Here is a 13,053-nt window from a genome sequence, read left to right as displayed (position 1 = left end):
TGTCCATTCCTTTTCCTAAAGCCAGCCTGATTTCCGGCAGTGACCTACTCTTTCCATGCAGGCTCCCTGAAGCAGAAAACTCAGGATTCTGTCTCCCAGTGACAGAGTGAAAGGGCACAGCCAGGGACTCAGGAAGTGCCCAGGCCCACCTACTCGCATGGCCCCTCCTCGGATTCGGGGCAGTTCTGAGTCTCGCCGTGATAGCACCTGCAGTGTGAGCTATGCCTAGGCTTCCTGGGGACACCTGCACCCACTCCTGCTCCTCCCTACTTTTTTTGTAGTAACCTTTATTTTTATTTTATTTTTAAAACATACACTTAATTGATCTTGTTTCTGTAGGAAACTTTATGTATTTTGAAAAGGTGACCTATGATACTGTTCCTAAATTTGAAATCTAGGCTAAGTTCCTAGAACCCATTTGATATGGTTTGGATCTGTGTCTCCACCAAATCTCTTGTTGAACTATAATCCTCAGTGTTGGAGGTGGGGCCTGGTGGGAGGTGACTGGATCATGGAGGCAAATTTCTCATGAATGGTTTAGCCCCATCCCCTTGGTACTGTCCTTGCAATAGTGAGTGAGTTCTTGTGGGAGGTGGTTGTTTAAAAGTGTGTGGCCACCTCCCCTCCTGCACTCTTGCTCCTGCTCTGGCCACATGATATGCCTGCTCCCCCTTCACTTTCTGCCAAGACTAAGTTTCCTGAGTCCTCCCCAGAAGCTGATGCTGGAGCTATTTATTTATTTATTTTTGAGATGGAGTCTTGCTCTGTGTCCCAAGCTGGAGTGCAGTGGCACGATCTCAGCTCATTGCAACCTCCGCCTCCTGGGTTCAAGCGATTCTTCTGCCCCGGCCTCCCGAGTAGCTGAGACTACAGGTGTGCGCCACCACGCCAGGCTAATTTTGTATTTTTAGTAGAGACGGGGTTTCACCATAATTGGCCAGGCTGGTCTCGAAATCCTGACCTCATGATCCGCCTGCCCTTGGTCTCCCAAAATGCTGGGATTACAGGTGTGAGCCAATGCACCTGGCCTAATGCTGGAGCTATGCTTCCTGTAGAACCTTCAGAACCGTGAGCTACTTTTCTTTATAAATTACCCAATCTCAGGTAGTTCTTTTTTTTTTTTTTTTTTGAGACAGAGTTTTCACTCTGTCGCCTGGGCTAGAGTGTAATGGTGTGATCACAGCTCACTGCAGCCTCAACCTTCTGGGCTCAGGTGGATCCCTCCTCAGCCTCCCGGGGAATATTTTGTATTTTTTGTAGAGACCAGGTCTCACTTTGCTGCCCAGGGTGGTCTCGAACTTAAGCGATCCGCCCACCTTGGCCTCCCAAAGTGCTGGGATTTACAGGCGTGAGCCACTGTGCCTTGTTTCAGGTATTTCTTTATAGGAACGCAAGAATGAACTAATCCACCATTTTTCAATCTGTTTAGGGAATACTAAAGAGATATTATTAATTAATAAGTGTGCCTTCTTACCTTACTTCCCAACTGCCAGTTTGCTAGGTCAGTAACATTTTTTGACGTTAATATATTTTTGTAGATTCATCTTCAATGAAAGTAAAAAAAATAGTAAGTGGTGGTATAAGGTTATTAAATATGTACAAAATTTGGATTAGAAAAACAATGGGGATTTTTTGGTGATTGGGGATAGGTCTCTGTTTTTAGGGAGTATGGTAGTTGCGGAAATCAGTATTTGTTTATTCTTTTTTAGTATTACTGGGCAATGCAGTGGGTACACTGACTCACCAAATTCGAACTCTGTGATAACGTGCACATGCTTATCACCATTTATCAGAGGAAGACATCAAGCTCATGGAGACTGAGTTTATAATTTAGTCAGTAAGAGGCCGCCTTGCAACTTTCAGGCCTTATTCTTCTACCCTTCTGAGCCCCTGCTAATGGCAGCTGGCTTTACCATCCTGACTCTCTCTTCACTGTCTCTGACATTCAGGAAGATTCTAAACTCTGCTCCTTCCTTTCTGCCCCAGCCCCTATCACCCTGGGTGCCTTCAGTGAACGCATGATGCTCACCCAGAACCTGGCTTCTCAGTTCTTTAAATGCCTCCTGAACTCAGCCACCCTCTTCCAGGTACTTATCACCAACAGAAACCATACTACCTCTGAAACCCCTGACCATCGTTTCTTATCCTTCTAGCTCGCCTGTACTCAAGCCATGAACTCCAGCACGTTCCCATCATACAGCAGCTCTGCCCTAGCTTCACTTCTCTGTTGTGCAGCTCACACACGTTAGCCCCATCATTATAATCTTTTCCTTATAAATAACTCAATATTCTTGTCCCTTTCTACATAATACCCTGCAAAAGGTATCCCTTCTCCCATCAAAAGCCATTTCCTCACTGGTGCTTTGGGTCCCACCCCCTCTCACTTTCTTGGAGACTTTGTTTCTATCGTACCACTGCTCTGTCCTGCAATTTCAGTCCTGTGCTCTCTACTGGATTACTCTTAGCAGCAGCTACTATTTTGAAAACGTTCTCCCTTTGACATCCATATTCTCTTCTAGCTGCCTCATTTCTCTGCAATTGTTTACAGCCAAACTTCTAAAGAGCTGCCTACACACTAATTCTACTTGCTCGCCTCCCATTCTCTCTTCAACATACGCCAATTTCTACCATCCCCACCACTACTTCCTTGTAAAATCTCTTTCAAGGTCACCAACAACCTTCATGCCATCAAGTCCAATACACATTTGTTCTGACCTTGATCTTCTTTGATCTCTCAAACAGTAAACACATTTTGATGTCCCCTCTTTCTTGAAATACTCTCCTCTTCTGTCTCTATGGCAGCACAACATCCTGGTTTTCCTCTTCCCTGAAGGCTTGTTCCTTCCCAGTCCCTTTCTGTTTTTTCTGACTTCTTTGTTGGCTCCTCTTCTCTCTATATGATCCCTAAATGATGCTGTTCTTCAGGGCTTGCTTCTAGACTACCTGCTTTTTAAAAATGTATCCTTTTTTCTTAGGTGATGTGAAAGCCTCAATATCTGGAGCTCTAAATAGCCTCTATTTTCTAACAACTCTAAAATCTCCATCTTGGGTATTTCCTCTAAGCAATAGATCTGAATGTCCAAATGTCTCTACTTCTATGCCTCGCAGATATTTCTAACTTTTATTTTTTTGAGACAGGGTCTTGTTCTGTCACCCAGGCTGGAGTGCAGTGGCGTGATCTCAGCTCATTGCAACCTCCGTCTCCCAGGCTCAAGTGATCCTCCCACCTCAGCCTCCCAAGTAGTTGTGACTACAGGCATGAGCCACCACACCCAGCTAATTTTTGTATTTTTTGTAGAGAAGGGATTTTGCCGTGTCGCCCAGGCTGGTCTTGAACTCCTAGACTCAAGCAATCCACCTGCCTCAGCCTCCCAAAGTGCTGGGATTACAGGCATGAGACACCGCGCCCAGCCTGGATATTTCAACTGTAATGTGTTCAGAAGAGCTCTCCGTTTTCTTTGCAACACTCTTTCCCCATCTCCCTCCCCCCAGTCTTCCCCATCTCAGTAAATGGCACCACTACACACATGCCCTGTCACTCTGGCCAGAAACCTTTTGATAACTGTTTCCTTCATTCCGCAAATGTTTCCCATCAGCATGTCTACTTCTACCTCTAAAACAGACCTCAGAGATAGCTAGAGTAGTTACTGTCTACCTCAGTATCACCCTGTTTGTTTTCTCTATAGCATCAACTTCAATTTGTGATTATTTGTTTACTTGTCTATTTTTTTCCTGCATTAAAGTGGGATCCATGAAGGCAGACATCATGCCTTGCTTGTTTACAACTGTGTTGCCAGAAGCACATGTTAGGTCCTTAATAGGTATTTATTAAATGAATCAAACTCTTTCTAGAAGAAACCACAGACCCTAGACTGTAATTTACCCTAAGGGAGAATACAGTCATTTAGACAAAAAAAAGGTATCGGCTGGATTTGGTGGCTCATGCCTGTAATTCCAGCACTTTGGGAGGCTGAGGCAGGTGGATGGCTTGAGCTCAGGAGTTTGAGACCAGTCTGGGACAACCCTGTGAAACCCCATCTCTACAAAAAAATACGGAAAAAATTAGCTGGGTATGGTAGCACACGCCTGTGGTCCCAGCTACTCAGGAGGCTGAAGTGGGAGAATAGCTTGAGCCCAGGAGGTGGAGGTTGCAGTGAGCTATGATCATGCCACTGCACTCCAGCCTAGGTGACAGAGTGAGACCTCACCTCAAAAAGTAAAAACAAACAAACGAAAGGTATCTTATAACATCTTGGGAACACCTCAACATGTATTCCAATATTCCTAGTATAACCTCTCTCTTCAGATTCTTTGCCTAGGAAAGCACAAAGAAGTAGAGAAATAAGACTGGCCACTTGCAAAGTGCAACAAACACAGGCCCTGCTCAGGTCCACCTGTGAGCTCTCTGCAACGAACAGAGGCCCTGCTCAGGTTGCCTGTGATGTTTTTCTAGAGTAATAAACAGAGCACTAGGTCTGGAGTTGGTCAGGTCTAGAACCAAATCTCATTTCTGGCATAAGTTGTGTCTTCTCTCACGTTATTTAAATACTCTAAGCCTGTTTCCTCAACTGTTACTGGAAAGACAACCATGACTGAGGATTAAATGATCACTTGTGGAGGGCCTTACACAGTGCCTGATAGCCAAGAGATACAAAAATGGGAGTGGTCAACAAGTTGAGCCCAGCCTCTCCCATTCCAAAACAGAGCACTAGAGTTGGTAAGAATATGAATGAGAATCTGATGTAGAGCAGATGCCTTTTTAAAAAACTCTAATACATCACTGCCACTCTCTTCTAGCAGCCAAGGGCAGGAATTATCTTGGCCTGACAGGGTACTGTAGAAGGGTAGAAAGAATAATGGACTTGGAATAAGCTGATCTGAGTCTGAATCCTAACTCTACCAACTGCCACTTATGTGAATTTGTACAATTCATTTAATCTCGTTAAACTTTTTCCCTTGTATGTAAAATGGAATTACACTCCTAGCACAGTGACAGCCCTCATGGACAAGAAAGAAATGTTCCATAAATCTTAATTTTATAGATGCAAAAGCAGAGGTAGACTGTGTGGTTAAGTAATTTGGGGCTGGTGGTCATCAGACCACTAGAGGTAGAGACAGACCCCCAGCTACAGGGTGAGTTCTCACTTTCAAGTATGAAAAAAATGAACACAATGTTCCCAACACTCAAACACCATGTCAGGCCTCTGAGCCCAAGCTAAGCCCCTGTGACCTGCATGTATACATCCAGATGGCCTGAAGCAAGTGAAGAATCACAAAAGAAGTGAAAATGGTTGGTTCCTGCCTTAACTGATGACATTCCACCATTGTGATTTGTTTCTGTCCCACCTTAACTGAGCGATTAACCTAGTGAAATTCCTTCTCCTGGCTCAGAAGCTCCCCAACTGAGCACCTTGTGACCCCCGCCCCTGCCAGCAAGAGAACAACCCCCTTTGACTGTAATTTTCCACTACTCACCCAAATCCTATGAAATGGCCCCACCCCTATCTTCCTTCACTGACTCTTTTCGGACTCAGCCCACCTGCACCCAGGTGAAATAAACAGCCTTGTTGCTCACACAAAGCCTGTTTGGTGGTCTCTTCACACGGACGCACGTGACACACATCTTCCATTCTAAGATGCTATCTATAAAAGACAAAATAGCTACTGGAGTCTTTCTGCAGACTCATGTTGGTAAAAGTGTTACTATGTAAAGCTCACATGCTACAACGAAGATAAGGTTCTCCGATGCTAACAACGATAACTGGTAAGCAGTGTTTATAAAATTTCTCATTTCTGTTCCCTTGGCTCTTTCTTTGCTAATGCTCCAGGAATGTCAGCAATGCTTCCAAACTTAACATCAGCAGGAATGGCTGGGAGAGAGGGGTATATGCAACAGAGACATGCATTAATCTTTTGTCTTTATTTGCTGCTCTAGTTTAAATCCTCAAAGAACTGTTGGAATGTACTTTTCTGGAAAGCCTAGAGAAAAAGGCCATCGGCCATGCAGGAGTCGAAACCTGTTTGCGTCTTTACTCACAAAGTCACTGGATCCTCCCAGAAGGAGAAAGCAGGTTTTGTTCACTTTCTCAATCAACAATGTTTTGCTCAAGTTCTTTCAACACTTCAAAATTCAAATCCATGATATCTTAAGAATTCAAATAATCAATACAATGCTTCTGATTCTATTGTTCAAGTCCAGATTTACTGTCAAGAGTAAACAAGTTCTATTCTTGTAACTGAGAGCTCTGTAGAGAGGCTCATTAGCTTTAATGACCAGTTTAGAGTTTAAATGGATAAACAAGACAGGCTTGGGGGCTATTTCTCATCCGCTCAGTTGTAAGAACTTGAGGAAAACCATATCTACTGGGAATGATTTCAAATGTTAGATGGAGAGATTATCTTTTACACAGTTTATCAGATTTATTTTCTGAAAATATTTTTTCCTTAAACTGATAAGGAGGTGATGATAAAGCTAAATTCAGTAGTATAATACATGTTTATAGTAACCAACCTATGAAAGCTCCTCTAAGCACCTATAAATTATTTCACAATGCCCTTAGCAGTTATAGTCTAACATCTATTTCCATCAGCTGCTTCAACTCAGTCTTGACACCCAGGCCTTCTGTTGTGAGGTATAGTTATGAAAGATGAAAATAGGGCTAGACCTGCATGTGGGTTTGTGGGTTTAACCCTAAAGGAACTATTAACAATGGAACAATAGGTTCCTGAAAGACGTCATCTGGGTGGCACTAGCACAGTCTGAAGCTAAGCTATGCTCTTGTTTTCAGACCTGTATCAGGTTGATTCCCCGCCTCTTCCCCCAAGCCCTTGATAGCACAAAGAAATCCCTCCTTAAAGTACACATAAGAATATGTAACTTTTCTAAGAAGAAGAGTCAGAGGCATTGTTCTTAAAATGGAACTGAATGGTAGAGAATAAAATGAGACTGGGGTTCTAAAAGAGGATATGGCTGGGATTTCTGGCTCCTGGCAAGTCATATTATCACAATAAGCACTAAAACACAATACCATATAGAAATAAAGTTTCCATCTTAAGGCAAAATTCAGCCTCTGGAAACACCCAATTTTACTTCTCTGTTAAGCAACCACCTGAGTAAACCAGTGAGTACCAACAAAAAAATGAGAATGGAGCGAGACTGGCCAAGCTGCAGACGCTGAGATGTGGATCTTTGTGAAGACCCTCACAGGCAAGACCATCACCCTTGAGGTCGAGCCCAGTGATGCCACTGAGAATGTCAAAGCCAAAATTCAAGACAAGTAGGGCACCCTACCTGACCAGCAGTGTCTGATATTTGAGGGCAAACAGCTGAAGGATGGCCACACACTCTTAGACTACAACACCCAGAAAGAGTCCACCCTGCGCCTGATGCTGCGCCTGTGAGGTGGCATTACGGAGCCTTCCCTCTGCCGCCTTGCCCAGAAATACAACTGCAACAAGATGATCTGCCACAAGAGCTGTGCTCGCCTGCGCCCCCATGCTGTCAACTGCTGCAAGAAGTGCGGCCACATCACCAACCTGCGTCCCAAAAAGAAGGTCGAATAAGGCTCTTCCTTCCCCAAAGGGCAGCCTCCTGCCCAGGCCCTACGGCCCTGGGGTCTCAATAAAGTGTTCCTTTCATTGACTGGAGGAAAAAGAAAAAAAAAGAATGAATCACCTCCATTTCATACATCGGGGGTCCAAGGATGTCTTTCAGAGCATGGAAATCAATCAAAATCGGCATTTCAGGTGGTAGAGCCAAGTCAGTAGTGTCACTGATAGATTCAGGTTTTTCATCTTCTAAGATGTGTTCTCTGCAACCTAAAAGAAAAAAAAATGTATTTAGAAGTTCTAAGAGATTTGCAGGCTGGAAAATTCACTAGCAGTAAATATCAAACAAAAGCCCAGTGGACCTCAAAAGTTCAGTCACTTTTATGCATTTATCAAGGCAAACATTCACCTATCTGTGGAATGCAGGTGAAATAATTTGTGTTTCAAGAGCTCACCGAGGGTGGTATTTGCAATTGCCTTGTTCAATTACTTTTACTTGCTTATTGTCTATCTCCCCCATTAAAGTGTAAGTTCCAGAAGGGAAACAACTTTGCCTGTCCTTTTTGACCATTATATTCTTAAGTCAAGAACAATTCTCGGCACTATTCAACTTAATGGCCTATAGCTAGGACAAAGACTGAAGGGCTAAGTGCAGTAGGTTACTTTGCATTCTCTGATCTAACAATTCTCTGTTAGATCAGCATAACTCAGGGCTTGTGACAAACTTTTCAATTCCCTCTTCAGAGGAGTCTGATCAGGTATCCCCTCCCCTCCCCTCCCCTCCTCTTCTCTCTCTCTCTCCCCCCCCCACTTTTTTTTTTTTTTTTTTTTGAGACGGTGTCTAGTGCAGTGGTATGAACATAGCTCACTGCTGCCTTGACCTCCTGGGCTCAAGCGATCCTCCCCCGCTTGGCCTCCCAAAGTGCTGGGATTACAGGCATGAGTTGCTGCACCCAGACAGGTGTCCTGTTTTCTAATGGACAATGTAAACCTGGACATGATAGAACCCATATAAGCAGTGCCTCTTTTATAAGCATATAGCTTAACTCTAAGGTTATCATTTTCCAATAAATAAATATAATTGGCAGTGCCAGGGTAAGAGAATACAAAGCCTGGTTTGAAATCCCTGTAATAATGGGCCATCTCCTTTACCTGCCTATAAGCTCTGGATGGCTGATATCTTGTCCAAATATTGACTCATTTTGGTTTGGACCTAGACATACAAGGAGCAGGACCCAATCGACTTATCAGACCACCTTCTGTATCCATCTTTGTAATTCCAGTTCAAGTAATGAAAAATATTACATAATCTGTGGCCAGAAACCCAAAATGGGGAGTAGAGGTTTTAAAACTGCAGGAAATACTTGGCTGTATTCGATCCCATTCCTAGCTTTTTCTTTTAGTTTGCCATAATAGTTCTAACTTCTTGTCTCATGAAGTGTTTTGTTTTAAAATCTTTCATTACCTTTTTTAACACACTATTCCTTCTGAAAGTGATTGCTTTATATAGTAATACACACATATAATAATTATGCAGTTATCTAACATTATCTGTCTATCTATCTATATTTTTTGAGACGGAGTCTCGCTCTGTCACCCAGGCTGCAGTGCAGTGGTGCAGTCTCGGCTCACTGCAACCTCCGCCTCCTGGGTTCAAGCAATTCTCCTGCCTCAACCTCCCAAGTAGCTGGGATTACTGGCGCACAACACCATGCCCGGCTAATGTTTTGTGTGTGTGTGTGTGTGTGTGTGTGTGTGTGTGTGTGTGTGTGTGTGTGTGTATATAATTTTTTTTTTTTTTTTTTGAGACGGAGTCTCGCTGTGTCACCCAGGCGGGCGTGTAGTGCCACAATCATGGCTCACTGCAACCTCTGCCTCCTGAGTTCAAGTGATTCTCCTGGCTCAACCTCCCTGTAGTTGGGACTACAGGCATGTGCCACCATGCCTGGCTAAATTTTGCATTTTTAGTAGAGATAGGGTTTCACCATGTTGGCCAGGCTGGTCTTGAACTCCTGACCTCAGGTGATCCGCCCACCTCAGCCTCCCAAACTGCTGGGATTACAGGTGTGAGCCACTGTGCCCGGCCTAATGTTTGTATTTTTAGTAGAGACGGGGTTTCACCATGTTGGCCAGGCTGGTCTTGAACTCCTGACCTCAAGTGATCTGGCTGCCTCGGCTTCCCATAGTGTTGGGATTACAGGTGTGAGCCACCACGTCCGGCAATATATCTACATATATTTATTTTAGTTTTGCTATGGTTCTTCCATTTTTTCCACTAACTCCTTTCCTTTCAAAAGTAATTACTGAGTATGTTTAATACTGGTAGACCCTTATTTTATTTTTGTATTTTCTTGGACCTCACAGGGATGAACCTAACTTTAAATTCTAACAGTAACTGGAGACATCCTGAGTGTCACTAAATGATACCACTGTGAACTTCTGGGTGAGGGATTCTCCCACTCTCCTCTCCTGCTGGGCTCTAGTGGGCTCCTCTTCAGGACTGAAATCATGAATGACACAAGAAGGAAAACACAACAGTTCAGATTTTCTGCCAATGGATGGCTATTTAACAGTAAATTATGTTGAACAAAGCATTAAACCTCTCACTATCTCTCTCTGCAGAATTGCTGTGAGAATTAAAAACAAAATCCTGGCAAGGCACAGTGGCTCATGCCTGTAATCCCAGCACTTTGGGAGGCCGAGGAGGGCGGATCATGAGGTCAGGAGATCGACACCATCCTGGCTAACACAGTGAAACCCCCGTCTCTACTAAAAATACAAAAAATTAGCTGGGCATGGTGGTGGGCGCCTGTAGTCCTAGCTACTCGGGAGGCTGAGGCAGGAGAATGGCGTGAACCCAGGAGGCAGAGCTTGCAGTGAGCGGAGATCGCGCCACTGCACTCCAGCCTGGGCGACAGAGCGAGACTCCATTTAAAAAAAAAAAAAAAAAAGAAAATCCTTTGTAGATGGCAAAGAGCAATGCACTACTTATCACATATGTAAGTCTTGAGTTACATATATTCTCATAATTATACCTCTGTAACATCACTTGATCTTTCAAGGTTTGGCCTGACCATGTCCTAGGGACATCTTCCCTGATCTTTCTGACTTCCTTTATAGCATTCATTTGCTTCACAAAATCTAGCAATTCTGGGTTAGTCAGCAGCTTGTGGAAATGGGAGGTTTTCTGCTTGCTGCTCTTTTTCCAGTATATTCCAAGTAGTATCAATGATCAAAGGTGGGAAAGCACTCACCTGATAAGTTTAGCTACCTGCAGATCTGAGTGGGAAAGAAAGTAGGTGTCATTGCTTAATTAAAATTAATGCACAGAAGAAAAGCACTACCTGTCTAAGGTTACTACACTCTACAGATGGAAGGTAGTGGTACTCAACAACTTCAGCCAGTGCAAAAAGAGCTTACAAGTTTCTCTAGTCTGTGGTGCTTTGTGACAAGCTTTTCTGAGATCTAATTACTGTTGCCAGCTTGTATTTCACTATCACAGGAGGAAGTAAAGCTCAGTGAGTGAAAGCCAACCCACAATTACACAACCAATGTTTTAGGACATCCAATCTTTTTCCAAGTGTAGTACGGGGTTCAGCGTTCTGAGCACTGGGGGAGTGGGGTTGGGAGAGCTATTTCTAATGCAACTAAACCTTATAATATAAAAGATGGCAATTTAGGGACAGCAGCTGTGTTATTAAAAAATTCAGTAAACTCAAAAATAATCTGCATTTCAAAATGTTCCATCATTAGAATATATGCCTAGAAAACTAAGGCTCCAGTCAAGAAAATGGTGTCAGCCAAGTGGGAGAGGCAGGACAGCACTGGATTCTGAGTCACTCCCTGGATTGTGTGTAATGCAAAGTGAAAGTAGGGAAACACTGGATCTTCCTAGAATACCCACTTTGATTCCTCATTATAAAACAAACAAACAACAAGCAAAATGTCATCTCACAAAGATATCACTCAAGGAATGAACCCCCGGTTATATGTGCACCTTCTGGGTCCTATGTGCAAGCATTCAAGCACTCAGCCCTAGTACCATGTTCTCTCTTGTCAGAAAGGACCAGCACCAGGAGAAGACAGTGCCATCATCCCTAGGATTAATTGCTGGCCTTGACCAAGATTGCAACATTCAAGCAATGTGGACTTTTTAAGAAGGGGAAAAACCAACAACAAAAAGTTCAACCTTCTAACATATCAGGGACCCTGACCCCAAGTCCTTCCCACTGGAATTGTACAGTTTTCTTCTTATATACCTTTCTTTTGGACTAAAATAGTGGTTCTTAACAAATGGTTAATACTCCTATAAAAGAAACTATTATTTCACTGAGAAGCAAAGAAATTCAAATTATAAAAACAAGCTGGTTACCAAAATAACTAGTAAAGTTTAAGAAATGACAAAGGTCAATGTTAAAAAAAGTGAAGAGATCTTCTCAAACACTTGCTTACAGAAGTATAAACTGGTTCAATCTTTCAGGAAAGCAATATGGAAATAGACTGAAAGCCTTCCAAATATTTACAGTCTCACACTCAGTGGTTCTTTTTTGCAGCAATCTATCCTTAGGGAAATACACAAAAGTACAGGCAAGGGTTTGTGCACAGTCACCCATCGCAGCACTACAAATAACAGCAAAACTTAGATCCAATATAAGCACCCAACAATTAGGAACATGGTTAAGTAAACCATGGCATATCTAACTGGTAAAATACTACAGTCACTAAAAATGGTTTCCTAAGCGTTTTCAAGTAATGTGAGAAAATTCTTTCAAAACAACATTAAACTGAGGAAAGGGGAGGATATAACATTTCACACAGGGTGATTTTGACATACACAATAGTAACCCCTTCTCCACAGGGGATACATTTCCAGACCCCTAGTGGATACCTGAAACGCAGGATAGTTCAGAACCCTATATATACCATTTTTTCCCTACAGATATGTACTTATGTTCATGTTTAATTTATAAATTAAGCAAAGTAAGAGATTTACAACAGTACTAATAAAATAAACCCAGAATGCCAGCATCACTGCTCTTGGCTTTGGGTCCATTATTAAGTAAAGGAAGGGTTACTTGAACACAAACACCCTGATACCAAGACAGTTGATCTAGTAAGTGAGATGGCTGCTGAGTGGCTAAAGGGGCGGAAGTCATACAGCGTGGATATGCTGGACAAAGGGAGGCTTCCTGTCCAGGGTCACACAGAGCAGGACGGCTTGACATTTCATCACACTGCCCAGAATAGTGCACAATTTAAAACTTACGAGTGGATTATTTCTAGAATTTTCCAGTTAATATTTTTGGACGATGGTTGACCACAGGTAACTAAAACTGCAGAAAGTGAAGCTGCAGGTGAGGGGGAAGCTACAGTGAGTGTCTTTATCATATGAATGAAATGATATAGTCCAAAATGGTAAAAGAGTTATGCCCTGAGTTATGAGATTAACATTACAGGAGATATTAAAAATAAATCATTGTCTCCAGTCCTGACTCAGAATTCCCA

At 42.9% G+C, this 13,053-nt stretch overlaps 1 protein-coding gene and 1 pseudogene across 1 annotated transcript in view; one reads left to right on the top strand and one right to left on the bottom strand.

The window, feature by feature from the left end:
* LOC116471233 (lon protease homolog 2, peroxisomal) overlaps positions 1-13,053 on the bottom strand; it is a 38,172-nt gene that overhangs the window by 10,012 nt on the left and 15,107 nt on the right. Inside the window, exon 4 of the mRNA XM_032157290.2 lies at positions 7,676-7,818. Coding sequence (XP_032013181.1) covers positions 7,676-7,818 — 143 coding nt within the window. The remainder of the gene's footprint in view (positions 1-7,675; positions 7,819-13,053) is intronic.
* On the top strand, positions 7,029-7,563 carry LOC116471235 (ubiquitin-like; annotated as a pseudogene).

This window comes from Hylobates moloch, unplaced genomic scaffold, assembly GCF_009828535.3.
Source record: "Hylobates moloch isolate HMO894 unplaced genomic scaffold, HMol_V3 SCAFFOLD_6, whole genome shotgun sequence".
Taxonomy (NCBI): Eukaryota; Metazoa; Chordata; class Mammalia; order Primates; family Hylobatidae; genus Hylobates; species Hylobates moloch.
This window is presented reverse-complemented; position numbering and strand designations above follow the sequence as displayed.